Source organism: Patagioenas fasciata, chromosome 1 (genome assembly GCF_037038585.1).
Source record: "Patagioenas fasciata isolate bPatFas1 chromosome 1, bPatFas1.hap1, whole genome shotgun sequence".
In the NCBI taxonomy this organism is placed as follows: domain Eukaryota; kingdom Metazoa; phylum Chordata; class Aves; order Columbiformes; family Columbidae; genus Patagioenas; species Patagioenas fasciata.
Window position 1 is genome coordinate 113,989,113 of NC_092520.1, and position 25,210 is coordinate 114,014,322.

At 40.7% G+C, this 25,210-nt stretch overlaps 1 protein-coding gene across 1 annotated transcript in view; it reads left to right on the plus strand.

Annotated features, from left to right (window-relative positions):
- ANOS1 (anosmin 1) overlaps positions 1-25,210 on the plus strand; it is a 141,744-nt gene that overhangs the window by 17,521 nt on the left and 99,013 nt on the right. The window contains exon 2 of the mRNA XM_065856196.2: positions 10,918-10,965. Coding sequence (XP_065712268.1) covers positions 10,918-10,965 — 48 coding nt within the window. The remainder of the gene's footprint in view (positions 1-10,917; positions 10,966-25,210) is intronic.

Sequence of the window (25,210 nt, forward strand, 5' to 3'; positions counted from 1 at the left end):
CTTTGGATTTTGATGACTAGGAACCTACTAATGATGACAACCATGTTAATATTTTCTTCTGTGTTTTCATTTTGGTGCATGTAAAGTTGTGGCTTTAAATATTTTGGTGTAAACCCTAATGAAAATGGTCTGTAATGGAAACAATGGTTGAAGATGTCTTTGCATGAACGGTTTAGAAAATACCAATGCAAGGTTTAGGTCAATACAGTTGTATTTGTACCGTCACATCTACAGGAGGATCCACCCAATAATTTTGATAGGTTATCTTAATTTGGTTGTGTTGTTGAAATTTTGCTTTATGCTTTTGTTAACTAGACCAAAGTCTAAGGACATTTCTTATAAATCAGGAAAAAATGAACGTAGCACAGTCTCCTGCTGTCAGGCTTGGTGAGGGCTGGCTGCTCACAGGGGATGGGGAGCCAGGGGCCAAGGATGACCCCATCACAGGGCATTACCTCTTTGAGGGAAGCAGGCCCACAGGGCAGGTAGAGCTGGATGCAGGGTTCTCAACAACCCCAGGCAAGGCAAATCATGAGCCAGGATCCGGGGCAGCCAGGGGCAAATGTGGGATGTGCGGGTTCACGTTGCGGTGGATGAAGAACTGGCTGATAGGCAGGGCTCAAAGGGCTGGAGTGAAAGGGGCTGCATCTGGCTGGTGACCAGTCACCAGTGGTGTTCCTCAGGGTTCAATTCCAGGGCCAGTTCTGTTCAATATATTTGTCAATGATCTGGATGCGGGAGTTGAATGCACCATTAGCAAGTCTGTTGATGACACCGAACTGTGAGGTACTGTTGACTCTCTCAAGGGACAAGGTGCCTGGCAGAGGGTCTAGATAGGTTGGAGGATTGGGCTATGATTAATGGGGTGAAATTTAACAAGTCAAAATGCTGGGTTCTGTACCAGAGATGGAGTAATGCTGGGCACAAGTATAAACTGGGAGAGGAGTGGCTGGAGATTAGAAAGGGGTCTGGGGGTGCTGGTCAACAGCAGCTCAAAGGGATTCAGCAGTGTTTCCTGGCAGTCAAGAGAGTAAACTGCATCCTGGGGTGCATCAAGCGCAACATAACCAGTTGGTCAAAACAGCTGATTGTCCCACTGTAGTGGGGCTCTGCTCCATGGGATCCAGTGGTAGGACATGTGGGAATGGCTTAAAGCTGCACCAGGGGAGGTTTAGTTTGGACATGAGAAAGCATCTCGTTACCTAGATGTTGGTCAAACACTGGAAGAGGCTTCCAAGAGAGGGGGTCAATGCCCCAAGCCTGTCAGTGTTTAAGAGGCATTTGGACAATGCTCTTAGTAACATGCTTCAACTGTTGGTCAGCCCTGAATTGGTGAGGCAGTTGGGCTATGATGGTTGTTAAGTCCCTTCCAACTGAAATAGTCCATTCTATTCTGTTACATTTTATCCAAAAGGAAGCAGGACGAGAGACAGGGCTGGAGATGAAGCCTCAGTAAGGGGTCCGAGGTCCAGCTACAAGACAAGGCCAGAGACAAGTTACAAGGGTCCACCCAGGAGATGAGCTACCTACAGCATAGATGAGATGTCCATCCAGGAGGAAGGGCCAGAGAGGGGCATAGCTTGCAGAAGGACTGATGGCCCTAGTTGGCCTGAAATGGAACTTCTGCGCCGATGGGCAGGAGGTGAGGCTAGAGATCCCAGGTGAGGCATGTCAGGGCTGCTAAGGCATACTCTTGTCTTCAGGGCCCTGATGCCTTCACCCTGAACACTGAACCAAGTGACAAAAGTGAAAGTATCAGCAAACCTCTCTGCAGGAATCAAAACTATAAACTGAAAGTTAAAGATTTTTGAAAAACCAGCAGTGGAAAAAATTGAAGATATTATGATACTATATAAATTATGCCATGATCCATTTTGAATGTTGCATGCTGTTGCTCTCTTTCCATTTCAGAAAGGTGTAGTAGAAGTAGGAAAATTCCAGAGAAGAGTAACAAGAAAGTCCAAAAATATGGAATAAGCCCTTAGATGCTCAACCAGTTCTTATACTTTTACTTCAGTAACCATTTTTTGCCACTCTTGGATACATGACACTGGGTTGTCTGGGATTTGGTTCAGTTTGCTCTGACTGCTGTAAAAAATTTAGGCGTGAACCATTAGGTTGTGTGGTCAAAGCTCATCTGAAGACCTATGAAAGAACTCAGTCAACAGCAGATGTGGGATCCCAAATCACACCCTGCCCGGCTGCTCCCAGGCCCATCATGGGAGCCATCAGCCCATCAGAGGCCCATCTCCACCAGGCCAGGGGAGCAAAGAGTCTGGAAGGCAGATGGGAGCCTGGATTAAAGACTCAGAGGGAAGGACAGCCTGTGCCAGGAGAGCCTCAGTGCCCCTGTCCAGCCGTGGGACCCACCAAGGTAAATGAAAACCAGATCCCCTTTTGGACTGAGGAGAGATGCTGCCTGGGGTATGGGACACATTATAGGCTGCAGGGGAGGAACATTTTGGGATTGCGCAGGATTTATGGGGAAGTAAAGTGGTAAGGAGTGAAAAAGGACTGGGTGTATGTAAACAGATTATCTGGATATGCCCTGCTCCTGACCAGCATACTCTGTCCTATTTTATTAAATTCCACTTTTAACTCTTTTCCTGGCTGAAGTGCACCTGTTCTGTCTGCATGTGTTTGTGTGCATAAGTGGGCTCGAGTTCCAGCAGGCAGAGTCAGGACTGTGTGTCCATGGTGCCAGCGACTGGAACAAGCGAAGGTATGGGTGCTGGTGGCTTGGCTGGGACCGTGGGCCATAGGGCCTGTGTGCTGAGCGCCAGTGGCTGGAGGGACTGGAGCGAGTGAAACCAAGCACCAGCACCTGGTGTGGGACCGCGGGTCACAGGGACCTGTGCATCTGTGGTGCAGTGGCTGGACCAATTATGGGTGAGTGTGCAAGCACCAGTGAAGAGACAGCTGGACAAGCCTGTGGACAGGTGAGGTGGGCTGGGAGCTGGGTATGAGTGTGTGCCTAGGTGCGTTCTTTGGTATTTGGGAACTGGAAATCCTAATTTGAATTTTTTTATTCCATTCTGCACCTTAATCCCACACTTTAGATGTGGGCCTGGGGACAGGGAGGACTGCCATAAATAAGTCCCTGTATTAATTTCTGTCTTAGTGAACGTGCAGTCAGGAGATCTGTTAGGCAAGGTATAAATTATATTTTACTATTGCATAAAATTTCATGCTGTTGAGATTTTTGAAAGGTTAAGGAAAATGTTGGGAACCTGTCTCTTTAAATACATCATCGCAGCCAACTATTGGTTTGTCTATTCAAGTGTTGTTCACATCAGTGGGTACTGTTATTTGAAGGACTTATTTCTATGATTTTTTTCGTCCTTTTGAAAGAATCAGTGAGGTCCTCAGGTGAGGTCACATCTGAGAGATAGCGGTTTCACTTAAAAGTAAATTGAAGATTGGGCAGAGGATAAAAGACTTCCAAAACGGATAATAGGTATGCAGGTATTGTAATAGCAAATTAAATGGCTGCTTTATTTTTCACAGCTGATCTCTGACATGGGGCACATTGTAGATAGATGAAGACTGATTCTTCATTGCCTCTCTATATGTATTTTTTTCTTACAAGAGATGCTGCACAACTTCTCTATTTTCAAGGCATGAGAGGGCACAGAACACAGATGTTTCTGTCTCAGCTGTTTAGGCCCAAGGACATTTGTGATTTACCACAGGAAAGCAAGTGTGCACATATGTTTGCTGAAATGAAGACCAGTAAGACTGTGGGTACCTGGTCCAGTTTTGGACTCAGGAAGCCTCAAAATGATCCCAAGAGCGAGATTACTAGACAAATGAGGTCAGATGCTGCTAAACAATCTTACTTTTATACCTAAAGCTAGAGTGACAGAGAAAAGGGGGGAGAAGTTAGAAGGAAATCTAAGCAAGTATGTGAAAAGAGATGGTCATCGCCAGGGATCCAAATGCTGTCTTCTGTCAGGCAGCTTTCAGGTTTCAGGTCCCAGTAGCACTGGAAGTTTGTAGGTCTTGGTCCTGGTAGTGCTGGCAATTTGCAGGTCTTGGGTCGTGCCCGTATCAGAGTCCAGGGTCCAGTAGCAGAGTCCAGGTCCCAGTAGGTGCTGGGAGTGCTTGGGTCTCAGGTCTGGTGGTCCCAGGTGACAGGTTTTGGTCCTGGTGGTGGATGGCCACACTTGCAAGTCATAACTTGGTCATTTTATGGCAGTTGGTGGCGGACGTTGCCTGAGCACACTGCAGGCCTGATTGCAGATGTTGGTGGCTGATACCGCTGGAGCTTCACTTGAGCTTGCATAAGCTACAAGCATTCTTTGAGTTTTAGCAATTCACAGTGATCATGCATTGTGCACTTTAACTCCCTGTATTTAAACTTTTACAGCAGGCCCAATTGAGCAAGCAGCATGAGTAAGCAGTTTTCTGTAACAAGTAGGCCTTAAGCATATTATTTTAGCAAGCAAGTTTTGAGATAATAATTCACAATATCTCAACCTTCCACACTTACCTTGTGTGTTAAGGACCACTGCCTCTCACACACACTCAAACCATATCCTAAGAGCCACTGTCTCTTACACTGATTAGAGATGCCGATTTATTAGTTTCATTGAAAATACTTGTGGCTTGTATTTTCAAGAAAAATTTGAATGATAAATCTTGTAATAGTTACCTGATTTTTTTTGTTTTGTTTTGTGTTGTTTCTGTCTTTGCTTTTGTAAACTCTTGCCTTATACACGTCAAACAGTCCTGGTCTTTGAATCTTCGAAGGTCTGATTCTGTTTCACTACAGTTTCTTTTCTGGCAGACTGAAAGTGAGTAGGGCTCAGGCAGTGGCCTGAGTTCCTGTTGTCTCCATGTACTATGTGATCTCGTCTGCCTGACATCTTTCATGTGATATATCAGTGCCAGAAAGGTAGAATATTTGGAATTGGCCCTATTGAGCACAGTTTCTTCTCTTCAATATACAGATTAATATACTTCAAGGTTGCCCTGAAGCTACACTGGTGGAAGGCTTATAGATGGGTAGAAACAGTGGTATTTAATTCTTCCTCAAGGCCATTTCTGCACAGCAGAGTTAAGCCACTATTAAACACAAAGTTAAAATTCTCAGTGGCATAAGTCAGATCAGGACTGGGTTTGAAGAAAAACAGACATAAGGGAACCAAGGTTGTAATCTGGTAGCATGTAAAATGCTACAGATAAAACACAGATTCCTGATACTTGAAATTACGGTTTCGACTAGGTACACTAGATTAAAAGCAGAAAAAAAAAAATCACAGCTGAACATCTGTATAACTTAGATTAACCATTTACTAAGATGCAGAGTGGAAGAGAGCATTCATCGGTATTTCTGCTTCGTCTGATACCTGGTTGTTCAAAGGAAGCCTATAGAATTTGGTCTTTCACCTTGTGCAATGAAAAATTGTTTGTATCTTGTTAGTTTGTATGAAGTTGAACTTGCTAAACAATACCTTTATGTTTTGCTAAACTTATTTTTTAATTCCAATGGTAATCGTTTTCAGTAGAAAAATGAGAACATTTGCAGACATTGAAATTATGAAGTAGGAAGGCCACACATCTGGACATTTGTAGTGTTATTGTCTCAAGTAACAGATATCATTCAAAATTGGGACTACTTTTTCTAGTTCAGTGGAGAGCAGCAGCATAACTGAAACAAAGCACTGAGCTGCTACTAATCTGTTATTACAATCAGCTACCTCTGTCACATTTTATATGAAGAAGAAAGGGGAGATGAATTGAAAGTAGCACATGAAATATTGTTTTAACATTACTGCTAGCTAGATCTGTAAATGGAAATAATAAATCCTCATACAGCATTGAGGGTAATACTAAAGTTTTCCCACTAACATATGTTATTTACAACTACGCTAAAGTTTTATTTCTTCTGTTTATGTCTCTCTGTTTTTGAAGGGGTTGGACCTGATATGTTGCTCATAGTTAGCTGTTCTCATGTTGCATATCTAATTTTTAGCTAAATTCTACAGTAATGGCAGATAAAAATGGTATTGCAAAATCAAATGATGGTTGCATTGCAACGTGCTGGGAAGATAAGACAAAATAAATATTTATAGAGGACTGAAATTAAATTGTATGAACTAAAATTTTTAAACAGCTCCTAAGTAAGCTTGCAAGCAGAAAGGAGTAGTTATGTCTTTACATTTAGAATCTCCAGAGCTCCTTAGGTAATACAGGAACAGAAATTTTTAGCATTACCTTTCATGTGAAAAAAAAGACATATATATATATATATATATAAGTTTCTGAAAATCAGATTAAAAGTTGAAGTGAAAGCATCATTTGCATTAGTTTTGAAGTACAAAAGTAACATGCAAGTCCAATGCTTTAGTTTCATTTCCTGAACTTCTCAATGTGTCTTTTTCAAATCTATGCTACTGGTTTGTCTTTGCAGTGTATCAGATTCGAAATATGCTTAATGCTTAAAATTAAGAAGGCGGTGATTTATCTTGCATGGCTGAAACACCCAGGTTTGTAGACTAAATACCTTATCCTCCATCATTTTGTTTTTCCTTGTAGTGGATGCTTAAAAGTTTGAAAGGTGATTCTAAATTGTACTTGGAAGCACCATCTTAGTGAGCTGTGCTCATCTTTTAAGTACAGAAGGACATGCCCTCAGGTGGCTGATCTCACCAAAAAATTGTTTCTCCTACTGATCTTGGAGTAGGTCTGTATTTTTTTTTGCAGTTCAACTGGTCCATCAGTGCACAGAAGAGTGTGTTTAGCTGTTTTTATTCTTAGAGTAACTTTTGTCTAGGTAAAAAGCAGAATTATGTTTTGGTTTTTGTGTTTTTTTTTTTTTACTGTATGAAAGCTTTAGTTCTGACAAACTACCTAATAGGAACATGTGAGTCAAAATCCATACTGTTTCTGTCTTTTTACTTGATGTGCTTTCTGGTCCTTTTGGTGCATAGCATCTTGGGAAAAAAAAAGAGATTCTGGTTCTTTAATGTTTTTTTTTAATGTGTGTGTGTGTTGAGGCGAAGCTCCTGTCCCAGCTAGAAAGTTTTTTGGAACAATTTCAAGAGAGCAGACTGCCCTCTTCAAAGATCTGCTTGGAAGAATCCTGTGGGTAAGGCCCTGGCGGGAAGGGAAGCCCAAGAAAATTGGTTAATGTTCAGGAAATCACCTTGTCCAAGCTGAAGAGCAGTCCATCCCGATGAATAATAAGTCAGGCAAAAATGTCAGAGGGCCTTTGTGGTTGAACAAGGAGCTCCTAGCAATATTTAAACACAAAAAGGAAGCATACAGAGTGTGGAAACAAGGACTGATATATGTTTGCTACAGAAATCTTGTCCAGGCATCCAGGGATGAAGTTAGAAAAGCTAAAGCCCAAATGGAATTGAATCTGGCCAGGGACATCAAGGACAGCAGGAAGGGCTTCTAAAAGTACAGATATGACAAAAGGAAGACTGGGGAAACTCATTGCTCAGAGAGACAGGGGATGTGGTTACATTGAACACAGAAAAGGCTGAGGCATTGAATGCTGCTTTGCCTCAGACTTTAATAGCAAAATCAGCCTTTGGGAATGCCAGGTCCCAGAGAACAGGGGGAAAGGCTGGAGCAAGGAGGATGTAGCCTTACTGGAAGAGGATCAGATCAGAGGATCATAAGCAAACTGGACGTGAATAAGTTGATGGGCCCTGATGAGGTGCACCCATGAGTGCCAAGGGAGCTGTCAGATATTGCAAGGCCACTCTCAATAACCTTTGATTGATCATGGCCATTGGTAGAAGTGCCCAAAATCTGGAGGAAAGCAGATGTGACTCTTATCTTCAGGAAGGGCAAGAAGGAGGACCCTGGGAACTACAGATCAGGCAGCCTCACCTCAGCATCTGGGAAAATGATTGAGCAGCTATTCCAGAAAACTGTTTCCAGTCACATTAAGGACAAGCAAATAATCAGGAGTAGTCTGTATGGCATCACCAAGGGAAAGTTTTGCTTGATGAAGTTGATACACTTAGATGATGAAGTCACCAGCCTGGTTGACAAGTGGAGAGTAGTGGATATTGTCTACCTGGACTGCAGTAGGGCCTCACTCTGCCTCCTGTAAGATCCTTACAGACAAGCTGCTGATGTCTGGGCTTAATGAGCAGACAATGGGTTGAAAACTGACTGAATGACCAACCCCAGAGGGTGGTGATCAGCAATGCGAAGTCTTATTGGAGGCCAGTGACTTGTGGTGTACCTCAGAGGTCAGTACTGGGTCCAGTCCTGTTTTACATCATCATTAATGTCCTGGTTGATGGGGCAGACTGTACCCTCAGCAAGTTTGCTGAAGACACAAAACTAGGAGGAGTGGCTGATATGCTAAAGGGTCGTGCTACCACCCAGACAGACCATGAAGGCTGGAGAAGTGGGCTGACGGGAACATTATGAAGTTCAACAAAGGGAAATGCAAAGTCCCATACCTGAGGAGGAACAACCCCATACACCAATGCATGGTGTGGGCTACCTATCTAGGAAGCAGCTTTCTGGAAAAGGTCCTGGGTGTCCTGATGGGCAAGGCTGAACATGATTCAGCCATGTGCTCTTGCAGCAAAGAATGCTAATAGTATCCTGGTCTTCATCAGGCAAAATATTGTCAGCAGGGCAAAGGAGATGATCCTTCTGCTCTGTTCAGCACTGGTGAGGCCACACCTGGGGTACTCTGTCCAATTATAGGGCTCCTCAGTACAAGAGAAACAAGGACATACTTGACGGAGTCCAGTGAAGGACCCTGAAGATGGTGAAGGAACTGGAGCATCTCTCCTATGAAGAAAGGGTAAGAGAGCTGAGATCTCTCTGCCTGGAGGGGAGAAGGCTGAGGGGGGTGATCTCATTAATGTATGTAAATACCTGAAGGGACAGTGCAAATAGGATGGAGCCAGGCTCTTTTCAGTGGTACCCAGTGACAGGACCAAAGGCAATGGGCTCTAACTAACACTTCAGAGATTTCCTCTTGAGCATCACGAAATACCTTGTTTACTGTGAGAGTGACTGAGTGCAAGCACAGGTTGCCCAGAGAAGTTGTGCAGATAATCGAAAGTTGTCCTGACTTGGTCCTGGGCAACTGGCTGTAGGTGTCCCTGATTGAGCAGGAGGGTTGGACTAGATGACCTCCAACCTCAGTCATTGTGTATGTGACTTGAACAATCTTCATAGTCATAGAATCACAGAATAGTTTGGGTTGGAAGGGACCTTTAAAGGTCATCTAGTGTAAACCCCCTGCCCTGGAAAGGGACATCTTTAATGAGATAAGGTTGCTCAAAGTTCTTGTCCAACCTGACTTTGAACACTTCCAGTGATGGAGCATCCACCACTTCTCTGGGCAATCTGTTCCTGTGTCTCATCACACTCATTGTAAACAATTTCTTCCTTCTATCCAATCTAAATCTACCCTCTTTCAGTTTAAAACTGCTACACCTTGTCTTGTCACTACAGGCCTTGGTAAAAAAGTCTTTCTCAGTCTTTCTTATAAGACCCCTTTATTTACTGGAAATGCTGCAATAAGGCGTTCCCAGAACCTTCTCTTCCAATGCATGCTAATGTGTCTATTTCTGCTTCTGAATTGTAGTTGTATATCCAGAGAATAATTCTTGGCTTTATCTGTGTGATTTTATACATAAAATGTTGTGTATATATATTATTACATTTTTTGCATCTCTCCTCATTGAAAGAAACAAAAAAAAAACAACAAAAAACAAACAACAACAAAGAAGAAAGTGTATTCCTGTTAGCCCTTTGCATTCTGGCCCACCTGAATTCCTCTTCCATGGAGACCATTTTCCAGTTCCGTAGTCAGTGCCAAAGGTGAAGACAAAGTACAGTCACATTAATTCATTACTGCAGAAATCCTTTGCCTTATTCCTTTGACAGAATGTCCTGTTACTCCATCGTAGACTCACCATTGTAGTCAGATTGTGAACAACAAATTTACCAGCAGTTTCTGTTCTATTTCCAAAGTACGAGGTTATAAATTATGGAAAAAATAGATGCGTGTAAGTTTCTAAGTGCATGAATGTGCACTTTCTGTTGCAAAGCTTTACCTCATTTCTCATATTCAGTCCACAGAGTGATTCAGTCCACAGATCTTCCCAATGTTGTTTTGATCTTCCACTATAGAGAAAGTGAATGAATATTTTGTCTCATCTGTTAACCCAACAAAGATACACTTCTGGTTCCTGGACTGCAATTTTTTACTGGAAAATATTGTTTCCAAAGTTGACCCTTCAAAAGCTTCTCCGCTTGCTGTTTGTCCCTCTGCCAGTTTCATATTTATCTTTCTGTTCTCATCATGTTCTCTTTTCCTTTAGCTTCAGTTATTATTTTACATGTGATACTGTATTGATTGTTTTACTGCAGTCAAGACAAATGAGAGCTATGGTGTTTCCTCATCTGGGAAGTGCACTTTATTATCAAAAATGTAAAATAAAACTGGTATGGGTGACTTTTGGTAAACTCATGTCACATTTAATTGAATTTTCCATTTACTTCAAGGCTGTTCATTATCTTTCCGTAATAATTTAAGTATTGTGCAATATTGAAATATTGACTGATGGGATTTCTGTTCGTGAATCACTACCAATCCATATAAATTTCTTAAATACAAATCTTAACTTTGTTTCCTTCCTAGCAAGTCTAGACAGTGTTTACAAAGGTGGACTAAAAGGTGACTTCAGTCAGTTTTCCACCAGCCTTGCTTGAAATGCTTTTCTAACTTCTCTTGGGTCACTCTCCACTTGCCTGAGCCTTTTACTCAACATAAAGGAGCTGGAGTCAGGATTGGTACTAATGTTGACGCAATATCATTCTCTAAGCAGAACTGGAAGGTGAATTCTATTTAAACCTGTTAGGGTGATCATGTCTAGTCTTAAAGAAATATTAATATTTATGTATTTTTTCTTTGTATTTCAGAACAATGGGTCACTTGCTTGGTGCCAGAATCATAAACAGTGTTCAAAGGTATGTCCTTTATTTTCCCCTCTCGTTTCAGTGACCTAGTTGCTTTTGATCTCTAGTCTGTAGATTAAGTGCTCTTCATCTTAGCCTGTTTTCAGAAGCATCTTTGTATTTTATATGGAAACATCGATCTATAATAAAAAAAAAAAAAAGATAAAACCAAATGATTTGCTCTTTCAGGACAAAGGAATAATGTTTGGGGGTAAGTATCAAGCTTAGTTAAACCAATATAATTCTGTGACTATCAACAAACTTTATACTGGCTAAAATCTGATGTATCATTTAAAATCTTTCTTCAACAGCACCAAGACATGCCAACACTTGAAATTTCATTTAGTTGGGATATTTAATTTTTAGCCTGACACTGAATTTCTCTGAAAAAAACCTTGATACCAATCCCAGTGGCTCTACTGGTACCCTGTCCTCTCCTAGCACTTTAACCCAGAAAGCCTAGAGGATAGATGAGCTAATTGTCAACTGATTCTCCTGTGCAAGAGTCTTTCTGTGGTATCTGGATAGAAGCAGCAATGATTTGGGAGCTTTGTTGGGTTGAAGTGGGATTGCACATTCTAGTGCTGACTTTGTAAAAATCATGGAAGATGTATCCACTGGAAATTTACCTGAAAATTATGAAAGCAGTATTTTTGTCTTAATCTTCCCGAAAATGTATTTCTACAATAAGTTAGGCTTTTTAACTTTGGTATTTTTATTCTGTGAAGGTTGTGCTTCAAATAGGATTAAATCCAAGTAACGTCGCTCTGTATCGTTTTAGTAATGTAATCTATATAACTGCTGGTGCCAACCCTTGATTTTAACACATGACAACTTCTTCACATTTGAATAATGAGATTACTGGTTCAGTGATTTACCTTCTGTTGAAATGAATGGGATTTGAAATGGACCGGTTTGTTATTGACTGTTCCATCGCAGGAAAATAAACAAAGTTGATTGCTTTAGTCAGTATTAAAACCAGGGTATAGCAATGTCAGTATAAGAAGAGAGTGGGACAATTCCTATCAATTGTGCCATGCTGTTAAGGGTTGCACTTCTGCAATGAAATCTCATCGTTCTTAAAAAAAACCCAAACTAACAAAGGTCCAGAGAATGTGGCTCATTGTAACTGAAATGTCTTTTAGGGAAAGTGAGTAGGTCTTTCCTAGTACCACAATGATCCTGATGTATCACAGAATCACAGAATGCCAGGGATTGGAAGGAACCTCGAAAGATCACCTAGTCCAATCCCTGCACTGGAGCAGGAACACCCAGATGAGGTTACACAAGAAGGCGTCCAGGCGGGTTTTGGATGTCTCCAGAGAAGGAGACTCCACAACCTCCCTGGGCAGCCTGTTCCAGTGCCCCGTCACCCTCACTGTGAAGAAGTTTCTTCTCAAATTTAAATGAAACCTCCTGTGTTCCAGTTTATACCCATTGCCCCTTGTTTTACCATTGGTTGTCAGTGAGAAGAGCCTGGCTCCATTCTCGTGACACTGACCCTTTATGTAATTATAAACATTAATGTGGTCGCCCCTCTGTGTCCCCTTCTCCAAGCTAAGGAGACCCAACTCCTTCAGCCTTTCCTCATAAGGCAGATGCTCCACTCCATCATCTTTGTGGCTCTGCGCTGGACTCTCTCCAGCAGTTCCCTGTCCTTCTGGAACTGAGGGGCCCTGAACTGGACACAATATTCCAGGTGTGGTCTCACCAGAGCAGAGTAGAGGGGAAGGAGAACCTCTCTCGAGCTACTAACCGCCCTCCTTCTAATACACCCCCGGATGCCATTGGCCTTCCTGGCCACAAGGGCACAGTGCTGGCTCATGGTCATCCTGTTGTCAACCAGGACCCCCAGGTCCCTTTCCCCTACACTGCTCTCTAACAGGTCATTCCCCAGCTTATATTGGAACCTGAGGTTGTTCCTGCCCAAATGTAATTTCCTTTTTATTCATTTATGAAGGCTTCTATGGTTTTCCAGTGGTTTATATCTGCCCTACAAAGGAGGAATCATGCAACAAAAATTGTCCAACTTACAAAACAAGGCAAAGGTTATAGGAACTTCTCTCTGAGTCACTCCCAAGTTCCTAGAATCTAGTTAGGATGGATATAAGGTAGTATGAATTTAAGGTTTACCTTAAAATTGTATTAGTTTCTTGAAATCAGTGTAAGAATGCTACAAATTAATATTATTTTATAATACAACATGCAACAACAGGTTAAGTTTTAAATTACTTAACATATAATTTACAGTCATGTTACTTTAATTTTCATTTTTTCTTAGGAAGATAATACATTTTTCCTTAAGAAAGCAGCTTTGCCATATTTAGAAAAAGAAATACATGTTAACTTGGTAAAATTGTTAACAAAACCGAACATTAGTAGAATGTCCTCTTCTTTCAGGCAAGCTTTGGTTTTCTGTGTTTTGCAATGCAAAGTCAAACAATCACACCACCTAAAACTTTCAAAGCAATGCAAAGGATTGAGTTAAACCTTTAAAAACATACATTCCTTTCACTGTTTCTCAGCACCTCAGTGGTGGAGGTTTAATGAGTGTAATTCTGCCGAATATCTCAGATGACATTTTTTCTAAACGATTCTCCCAGTGTCCGCCATTATTTTGTGGTTATGATGTTTGGTGACACAATGAAGTGATTTGTGGTAAAGTGCAGGTAACGGCAAACATCCTGCTACTTTATTAGCGGGAGAACTTTGAAATACAGAAGCACTTTGTGTTTGCACAAGTATTTGCATCTGACACACAGTGAAGAAATTTCATTTGAAAGTTGCATCAACGTATCAGGTAGTAGGTGATACCACAATAAAAGGTGATGTAGTTAATTTACTAACTTTTCTATAGTTTTACCCCTTCATCGAAGAATTTATAATATGGAAAAAGTATAACATAGTCCATCTTTTTACTTGTAACCAATCCAAATTTCATTTTAGAAGTGTTTTTTTATTTTTTTCATTCCAAGGACAGACTGTAAAAGCAGAAACCCTGGATGGGGAGGTAAAGCTCTGGAGAAGAAAATATCATCAAAAAGCATCCAATACAGGGCTTTTGCATGTAGTTTTTCCTTATTGCAAATACCTTTGCTGTCTGTTTTGGCTTATGTTTGCCTAGACCTGAATTAGGAAAAAGTGGTTCTGAAGTGTCTGTCTGTTATTCTCTGAGAGTAATATTAGTCTGACATAAAATTTTGTGATAATTTTGTAGACACAATTTTTTACATGACATAACTAGGAAAAATCTCATAATACTAGCATACAATTAAAATTATTTTTTCTTTCCTCATTATAAGTCTGTAGCCTTTAAATTTGGGGATATTTCTGTGGTTGAAGATAGGTGTTTATAAGATACTGTGCAAGTTCCTTTGGTCAGTGAAGTACCTCTAAAGTTTATTTAAGCTATTATACCATTGTCCTCTAATACAAGTGTAGACCACAACTGTTAGTTTGAAGATTAATACCTTTGAGAAATATTAATTTTTCAAAGAAGTACAAGTCCAATGAACCAATATGGTTTTAGCTCTTACAGGAACAGATGTAGATTGCTACCTACATCCCAAATGGCTATTTGTTTTTGTTATTTTAATGGAACAAGTCACAAAAGCATGACTGTGAGCAGCAAAATATGCACTAATGATTTTATATGTAATCTAATTTAATAAGATCTCTCCAGAGGTCTATTTTACAAGATAAAAACACAAGAGAGCTCTTGAATGTTTGCTCTGTTTTAACAAGAGGTGGGTAATTACAGTATGTTAAAAATACTCTATTATGGTTGGGACAACTATAGGATCAAGAAATAAACCGCCATTTATTGGTTGCAGTAGTGATTTATTCACTGCTGTCATACATTTGTACTTGTCAGCTTGTACAGATTTGAAGCAGACTGAGGGCTTTACTGGGATCTTGTCGATTGCTCTCTTGGTTTCCACTGCGAATACTGAGGTAAAATTGGCACTGGTGTCAATTAAATTTTCTGTGAACTTCTTTGGAAATAGCCTATTTCAGTTGGAAGGGACCTACAACCATCATCTAGCCCAACTGCCTCACCAATTTGGGGCTGAACAAAAGTTGAAGCATGTTACTAAGGGCATTGCCCAAATGCACCTTAAGCACTGATAGGCTTGGGGCATTGACCCCCTCTCTTGGAAGCCTCTTCCAGTGTTTGACCAACAGCTGGTTAAAGAGATGCTTCCTCATGTCCAATCTAAACCTCCCCTGGTGCAGGTTTAAGCCATTCCCGCACATCCTACCACTGGACCCCAGGGAGCGGAGCTCAACACCTCCCTCTCCACTTCCCCTCCTCAAGAAGCTGCAGAGCCATGAGGTTACTCCTCAGCCTCTTTTTCTCCTAACTAGACAAGCCTGAAGTCCTCAGCTGCTCCTCAGAGGACATTCCTGCCAGCCTTTTCACCAGCTTTGTTGCCCTCCTCTGAATGCATTCAAGGGCCTTCACATCCTTCTGAAGTAGTGGGGCCCAGAACTGCACACAGTGCTCAAGGTGAGGCCACACCTACATTCACTACAGTGGGACAATCAGCTGTTTTGACCGACTGGTTATGCTGTGCTTGATGCACCCCAGGATGCAGTTTACTCTCTTGACTGCTAGGAAACACTGCTGAATCCCTTTGAGCTGCTGTTGACCAGCACCCCCAGACCCCTTTCTAATCTCCAGCCACTCCTCTCCCAGTTTATACTTGTGCCCAGCATTACTCCATCTCCGGTACAGAACTCAGCATTTTGACTTGTTAAATTTCACCCCATTAATCATAGCCCAATCCTCCAACCTATCTAGACCCTCTGCCAGGCATCTTGTCCCTTGAGAGAGTCAACAGTACCTCGCAGTTCGGTGTCATCAGCAGACTTGCTAATGGTGCATTCAACTCCCGCACCCAGATCATTGACAAATATATTGAACAGAACTGGCCCTGGAATTGAACCCTGAGGAACACCACTGGTGACTGGTCACCAGCCAGATGCAGCCCCTTTCACTCCAGCCCTTTGAGCCCTGCCTGTCAGCCAGTTCTTCATCCAGTGCAGTGTGAACCCACTCATTCCACAGTTGGACAAGTTGTCCAGAAGGGTGCTGTCAGGGACAGTATCAGAAACATTGCTAAAGTCCAGAACAGCTACACCCACTGCCTTCCCTTCATCCGCTAGGCAGGCAACCTTATCATGGAGGATATCAAATTAGTTTAAAAGGATTTTCCCTTTGTGAGCCCATGTTGACTGTGTCTGATGATTGCACTGTTCTTTAAAAGCCTTTCAGTAGTACCCAGTATAATCTTCTCCATAATTTTTCCAGGAACTGAGGTTTGACTGACATGTCTGTAGTTTTCTGGGTCTTTCCTCATGCCTTTCTTGTAAATTGAAGTAACACGGCTAGCTCCCAGTCAGCAGGGACCTCAGATCTTTGGTTGGGAGGTGTTCTGCTGTAGTATCTGCTAGCTCCTGCAGTACTCTGGGATGAATCCCATCAGGTGCTCTGGACTTGTGGACATTCAGCTGATACAGCAGGTCTGTTACAGTTTCAGTGTCCACAAGTGGAAAGTCAGTGTTCCCACCCTCCTGGTCCTCCAACTCAGGGCACCCAGCAGCCCAGGGTCTATAAATGTTAAAGACTGAGGCCAGAAACGCATTTAATGCCTCTGCTTTTTCTTCATCCCTATTTGTCAGGTGACCATCTTCAACAAATATTGGTCCAGTCTTTTCTTTAGACCTTCTCTTGCTATTAATGTTTTTAAAAAAGTCCTGTCTTATTGTCTGACACAACATGGCCAGTTTCAGTTCTAACTGAGCTTTGGCCTTTCTTGTCTTCTCACTGCATATGTGAACCACAGCTCTGCAATGTTACTGCAAAGCCTGACCTCACTTCCAGAGATTGTACAATTTATTTTTCTTCTGAGATCCACGAGGAATTCCCTGTTCAGCCAAGCTTCTGCTCTGTTCTCTTGACTTATGACACAGTGGAATTGCCTGCTCCTGTGCTTCTAAAAGGCAGTTCTTAAAAAGTGGCCAGTGTTTGTGGACTCCTAAGCCCTCAAAAGCAGATTCCCAGGTTACTCTGCTAAATCACTCCCTGAGTAGCTTAAGGTTTTGTCTCCTGAAGTCCAGGGTAGCAACTCTGTTGTCCTTCTTGTTCATTACACTGAAAATTTTAAATTTAACTATTTCTTGATCACTGTGGCCAGGAGTCTAGGAGGGCATCTTTCCTAGTTGGCTTACTGAGTACTTGTGGCAAGAAGTTTTCTTCCATAAAGTTAAAGAATTTCCAAGACCTGCTTGTCACAGCAGCGGTATTCCCAGCTGATGCCTGGGAAGTTGAAATCTCCTATAGGGGAAAGGGCTACTGATCCAGAGATTTCTCCTAATTGCCTATAGAATAATGCATCAGTCCTTACGTCCTGGCTGGGTGATCGGTAGTAGACACACACTACATCATCTGCTTTGTTTTCGATCCCCCTCATCCTCATCCAGATCATCGTTAACTATACGGGCTGTACAATCCGGCCACTCCCTTACACATAGTGCGACACATCAACCTCGCCTGCCCTGTCTGTCCTGCCCAAAGAGCCTGTAGCCCTCTACTCCAGCACTCCAATCATTCCACCAAGTTTCACTAATACCAATTATATCATAGTTTGGGCAACTAATCAATGCTTCCAGTTAATCCTGTTTGTTTCTCATGCTGCATGTGTCGGTGTACAAGCACTTCAGATATGCTCTTGAGCCCTCCATGCTCCCAGGAGCAGAGCAGCGTAAATGTTCCCAGTAGCATTAGCATTAATTAGAATTGATACTACATCTGTAGGTATGCAAATCAAATCTACTTCGGGCTTATCTCTCCTCTGATTAGTCACATTTTCTATGATATTTTATACTCCGAGTTACCTAAGTAATTATTTTAAAGCATTACAAGGTGCAGGGTATATACATGAAGTAATGTCTGTAATGTATTGATCTTATCTAACATACAATAACCTGTTACTTCAGTTTAAAGAATTCAAGTTGTTTTAACACAGGTAGGCAATTGGCTTTGGAAAAGTTCCCTCTATATAGCAACATGTAGAAGAAAAAAACAGCTTTTTTATTTCTGGGTGTAATGGCAGCTGCTATGGAGAATAGGTCAGTGTTTTAAATCCCATTGACTGTACGGAATGTCTAAATCAGAATGCCTAGTTTTGCTGTTGAGAAACATTTGTGACACTTTTTGTTAAAGACTTGTTTATCATTTGTTGAAGTGATAGGTCTCAGAACATTTTTTCCTTTTTCTTCTCTAAGATAGAGTTTATAAATAAAACTCACATAATGAAATCTGTATAGATTCTACGTCTTTCTACAAGCCTAATTCTCATTGACACTAATGCGAAATTCTGAGTGGAGAGATGTGTTCAGTGTTGAGAGATTAATTTTGCCCAGATACGGTTGTTATTAGATTTGTGTTTTCCGCAGCTGATCTTGTACATCTTTACTTGCAATTCCCAATGTTCATAAGGGTGGAAAATAGTATTCTTGTTTTAATCCTACGTACAGATGTTGTTATCTGATGATTTCATTATATTGCTGCTTCAAATGAGTTGACTTAGTGGGTTCAGGAGAAAAGAAGAAAACATCCACCCATTTTCACAAATGTATTTTTTTCTTATGCATATTAACTCACTGACTATATACATATACTGACTGCACACAGGTGGAGGGTCTGTGTCCCTCTTCTTGTTTACTTTGACTAGTAACTTCCCTTTAAGGTAATCCACTTGAACCAAAGCATTACAGTAATAGTTAAGTTTGTTGATCAACCTCTCACAAACAGCTACATGTGTATTAAGGTACTACTTGATGTGTGAAACACTATCAAAGTCTGGACTAATAAAATAAAATTTCTAAAAATCTACCAAAGAATCAGTGAATTGTTTAGGTTAGAAAGTATTTCTTGATATTTTCTAGTACAACCTCCGTCCTCATGCAGGGTCAGCTACAGCAGGTTGTCCAGAACCACGTCCGGTTGGGTTTTGCGTATCTCTACAGGTGAAGCACACAAACTCTGGGCAATCCATTACAGTGTTTGAATACCCATGCAGTATGAGAGGTTTTGTATTTCCTGGTTTTTTAATTTGTGCCCATTGCCCTTTTCTGGTCCATGGACCTGACTGAGAAGTGCCTGATTCCCTTTTCTTTGTTGCTTCTCATCAGGCATTTATAAACAAGGGGAAGAGCCCCCTGAACCTTTTTCTCTCCAGGATGAACAGTCCCTGCTTGCTGAGGTTCTCGGTTCTCTATATATGGCAGATGCTCCAATCCTTTCATCATATTAGTGGCCCTATGTTTTCTTCTTTTCTGCTTAGGCTTTCTAAGCCCAAAATTACTCTTGCCTACTGTCATTCACAAAGCTGCTGTTCTGTCCTTAAAATCCCACTGCCTTTTGTCATCTTATTAACAGTGAGTCTTAGTAAACTGTAGATAAATGTGCAGCATTTGCTGTTCCTGCTCCATTTTGCCAGTTTGCTTTTACAGTATGAGCTCCATAGTGCGAGGGTGTTCTTTTCAAGTGCCGGGAAGTGCTGAGCACATAACAGGTGCTTCCCTATAAAACAACAGTAAGAGTCGAATGCTAGTGAGAGTAACATGAAATGACAAAGTGCCCTACATTGATGCTGGCTTAGTGAAAAATGTATTTTAGCGCTAAAGGGGGCAAAATGACTGGGAAAGGCATTTCAAGAGACTTCGTGAAGTAGAGATTTTTTTTTTTTTTTTTTTTTTTTTTTTGTTGTGTGAGCAACTGAAAGTCAAAAGACCAGCAGGCATAATTTAGTGCTGCATGTGCAGTGGCATTTACAAGGACTGGAGATAAATGGGGATCATCATAATGCACTGTGAATTGCAATACAACTTTCGTGTTCCCAGCAGTCAAGGCAGTGGTCCCTGATTGATCGATTCTAGAGAAAGGCTGAAAGGCTATTTTTTGAGTTTTCAGAACTTAGAGGAATATGTGAAGATAAAGATAAATAAGTTTACAAATGCTGCAGACAAACAAATATACTGTTTCAAAAGATGACTCTGATTTCTTTTTAGAATAATACACACTCCTGAATGCAGTCTGTAAGCAATTGTTCCAGGCTTCCAGCCGAGCTCTTTCCAAAGATAATACAGGTGGAAAGATGAGTTAATGGTTTAAACAATTAGAGGTTTGACGCACTCTTCCATCTGTCAAAGCCCACTGAAATGAAAGCTCACAGTTTTAATTTGTGCCTCCAGCATCTAACTCAGTCTGAAATGGTGTCAGCAATTTGCCCTGCCCACAGTGCTGTCATTCTTATGGTAAGCATTCTGTGCACACATGCTGGGAGACTTTTATCAAACATATTAGTGCGCATTTGAGAGATCATTAGCCTGGAGTAGCTGGAACATTCCAGGTTTCTTAGCCTGGAAACACATGTCTCTGCTGGAAAGTATTTTGAGCCACTGTTATTTACACAAGAAAGCTAGATCAGGATAGGGATAGCTTTGTAAAATTTAAGAGGAATAGTGGTTCTTGGTATTGTCCATCTATCGTGATTTAAGTACCACCCATGAGAGGGTGAGATAATGGATGTTTTGATTCTTGGCTGAAAAGAAAGAAAGAATGAATAAAAATTTCCTTCTTGATCTGCTAGATGAAGTGTCTTTCTTTCATCTAGTAAAAGATAAGGTAAAACACTTTAATAGAATGGAGCTCATAAGAATCAGTCAGATTATTGGTGTGCTAAATAGATAAAATAATCCTGATCATATAAGAAATAAGAAGGCAAATGTATTACTGATTGCTTGCATACTTATGGATTTTTTTTTTTTTTTCTATTATAATCCTCCTTAAAAAGGCAGAGGGGACTGAAAGAACCATAGTGGTTAGATGATTAAAGCTCAACTAGCTAATAAATAGGTTGAATGAAGTTTCTGGATATTTGTGTTTGGGGAAATAGAAGAAAGAGCTTTGTGATTCAGTGTTTTATGTTTATACAAAAGCATTAATGTATAAATGTGCTGTGATGACAGGATTCCCTTTGTTCTCTAAGGGCCTCGAGAACTGACAAACACAGTTAAAATCTAAACAATGTTTACAGTGCTTTGTAATCCTCTGATGTATTGCTCTGTATTTGTAAATATCAAGTTTTCTTTTTTGGGTATAAAAAACCCAGTTGTCTTAGAACATGGGACACTGAAATAAGTGGAAATGAAAAAAAAGTTAATATTCTTAACAGTTCCCATGTTGGATCACATCAGTCATCCTTCCAGTCTCTCTGTTACCAGGTCGATTCTTCGTAGATAAGTAAACCCACAGATGTGCAATAGACTTCTCCTGGAAAAAAAACCCTTACTTAAGCCCTATTACTTACATTTTGGTAGTACTGTGAAACATAAAGAGTATGTCCTTTCTCAGACACAGGTTTTGGTCTACTGTTTATTGGTTTGTTCAACTTCTGTCCTGAAGAAGAGACCTTGGGGCTTGATGGAAGTTGTTTTGCTTGGCCTTCACTCTGAATAGTCCTGCTGATAACTTTCTGTCTCTGGGACGAATGGCTAGAATCAAGTTATTTTCATTTTTTCTCACAGAATCATGAAAGTTTGGGTTGGAAGGGACCTTCAAAAGGCATCTAGTCTAGTCCCCCTGCGATAAGTGTAGTGAAAAACTAGATCAGGTTGCTCAGAGCCCCCTCCAGCCTGGCCTGGAATGTCTCCAGGGATGGGGCATCTACCACCTCTCTGGGCAACCTGGGACAGTGTTTCACCACCCTCATTGTGAAAAATTTCTTCCTCATGTCTGACCTGAATCTCCTTTCTTTTAGTTTAAAACCATTGCCCCTTGTCCTGTTGCAACAGACCCTGCTAAAAAGTCTCTCCCTATCTTTCCTAGAAGCCCCTTTTAAGTACCAAAAGGCTGCAATAAGGTCCCCGCAGAACCTTCTCTTCTCCAGGCTGAACAAGCCCAACTCTCTCAGCCTTTCATTACAGAAGAGGTGTTCCGTCCCTCTGATCATTTTTGTGGCCATTTTGGGTGTTCATTTTTCTTCTGCTAAAAGGTTATCACCACTGCTAGAGCCCTTACAATGGGTAGGGAGGAAAGGATCATGCTGGTTGTCTGTCCTTGTGCCCCAAGTTTTCACTGATGCAGAATTCTGCTGTGTTTATCATTGATCTTCATCGTGGGTTTATAGAAAAGGTTGGCTCTTTTGCAGCTTGCTTTTCTTGCCAGTTTTATCTGATCGGCTTATTAACGAAGGTAAGCAAGTCTGATCAGCTGTGCTGTTTGAAATTTGAGCTACTGAATACTGAGCAGACTGAGCAAGCACAGAGCATAACCAGCCAAAGATTAAGTCACCCTCTTTGATGGAGAAAGGACACAAAATTGTCATTAATGACTAAATTGTGCCAACATGGGCTTTAATGCTAATAGTGTAGCAGTCTCAACTCCAGTCTCCAAATTGAAATGCTGTCTTTAGATGTTCAGTCTGCGTACTCTATACCATATACAGACATACAGCACAGCTAAAGGGAGAAATGTGTGCATGGGCGCATGCACACGCACACGTACCCAACAGATATTTATTGAAGCTGGCATGCTGAAGCACTAAATGCTTCTTTAACTTAGCTTTATCTGCTTCAGTGAGCACTGTTCAGAATCCAGGGATATTCAGACTGAAGAACCCTTTATTTAGAGGTATTTGAGCACAGAAATAATCCCTTCCTAGAAACCTTGAAATTGCAATGGAGCTGTGCAGCCTAATCAACTGTAAATTTTTGTCATCTAAAAAGCGGTTGATTAAGTAACATCTAGCAGAAGGCCGATATCACTGGAGCAACACTGGTCAGACAGTAAAGACAGACAGTACTACTAAAAGTAAGGAAAATTAACAGTAAATTTTCTTGAAAGCAAGCAACAGATATATCCTTTTAAATCTTTAGAGTTTTCCCAGATGTCTCGCCACTCAGTTTGCTCAAACCTTATAAATATTTTTTCTCATCTTTCAATAACTTTGCTCTCTGTATACAGAGGGAAATATATAACATGGAAGTATATTTGAGATTTTGATTTCCCAAATACAGTCTTAATTCCCTAAGCTCAGCTGCATGAATTACCATTCGAGAATTTTAATAGCTCACATAAGTCAGAGAATCTGTACAAAATTTATAACTTTTCAGTTGAGATCAGAATCTTAATTTTATGTTATTGAATTACATTTCATTAACCTAATTAATTTTGGTGCAAAGCAGGCTGTAGGAGTCTGTTTTAATGTATGATCCTTTTCTCCTCTTGTGGGAGACAACTGCAGAGTTAGATCAAATATAGCTCTGGTTAAGTGACAAAGGCAAAATGTACTTGCATTGACCTTTAATGTAGTAATAAAATATATTCAAGGCACTGGAAAGGGACACAGCCTGAAAACCAGATGCATGTCTATACCTTAGCCTTGACTTTAAGAGGAGTTTTGCTTGACTAGACCCAGGGCATTATTCAAAACCCACTAAAGTAAGGAATAATGACTTTAAACAAGCTTTATATCCATCCGTAAGGCAAGATCGTGCATTTTCAAGTGACCTACGTTGGAGTTTCTCCATTGCCATAATATTGAAGTACATATGAAAATGTGGTTACGTAGATGAGGATACTCTGCTGAGAGGAAGGCAACAGTCTTTGAAGCACACAGGCAGGGATATGTAAGTGCCTTTTTCTCTACACATTCATGGAGTTGTAAAGAAAGCATTGAGCTGGAAGTAGGATCTATGATTGTTTTCCACTTTTGAGTGCCTGCAAAGAACTGGGAAGACATATCTGCAATTGGGTCTAAAAGCTGTTTCCTGCAGTCTAATTTAAAATTGGTTTACATCCTCATTTTATACAAGTGAAAAGTTACATGGGATGTAAACTGAAGAGGAAAATCATAGCCATATTTCTTGAATGTTGACATACATATTTAGTGTGTTTGGGAAATGTGAGGGAAGTATTTTGAGTTTATGTTCAACTTAAGGAGTTCCTCATGTAGGAATGCCATGTAGGATCCAATGCACAGAAATGAAAGAAGATGAAGGATAACTGTCCAGTGTTGTACTATTTTCATGCTGGTACAGGTATTTGTAAAAGGGTTTTCATTTTTCAAAAAGGTTTTTTCAGTTTATGTGTTTAGGAATGAAAGGGTTGCCATAATTAATTTTGGAAAGGGTTGCCATAATTAATTTTGGAAAGGGATTTTTCCTTTGGAGTGTGAATCAGGAGACTGAGTTATGAACAAGGATCTTTACCTCATAATATCTAATGTTGTACTTACTTTAAGATGTAAAACTTGTGGATTCCAACAAATGTCAGAGTTTGCAACCTCTGACTTTGGATAAAAAAAACAGATCCCTATGTGTTGGTTGTTTTTTTGTTCTTTTTCCTCACAGAGGTGATATTGTTGTGTCCAAAATATATTAAATCTAAATATCCACAATAAATCAGATCATGAGCAGGAAAAGAAAATTCAGCTACAGCACTTGGAATTTCAACTGCATCATCTCAAGATATTGGGAATTTTCCAGAGCTAAGAATGCAGAGTCAGTTTTTAAAGTAGTTTCATATTAGGAATGAGCTATATCCAATTTTATGTTTTATGTAAAAAATTAGCTATATGGCTACTAACTGAATTTTGAACTGCTTTGGGAGGGAGACAGTCTTATTTTTGTTTTACATCAATATGAATACCCTGTTAGCTCTAGTAAACAATAAAGATACTGGTTAAACAGTAGTTGCTGCTTTATCTTTGTTTTCAATTAGTCCACCTGAATCAGGCTTTAGCATCACATGTATTCTGATGTGTTGCTCTTCATAATATGTAGAATTCTTTCAGTTTGGCCTGAGAATACAATGCAGAGCCCTGAATGACCTAGTCCATGCAGCTCTTAGATAACCATGCTCACTTCTGGGTGGCAGGAGTGATCATGGGAAATATGGTCAGACCTAACAGAGATCAGTCTGGCTACAGTGGTCAGTTTTTGTTTGGATCTGGACCATATTGTTGAGCGATATGAGGGTATCATTATTCACTCACCGGATGGCAGATATAAAGTTCCTAAAGGTCTGTGAGCAAGGGAGGGAATTGGAGTTTTTTTGGTGAGAGTTGTAGCTGTAAAGAAGCACTGAGACAATGAAAGCTGATGAGTAATTATTTAAACCAACAAAAACATTACCAAACCTGTCTTTGCCACCTTGGAAGATCATTGGCTCAGCAAATACTTACAG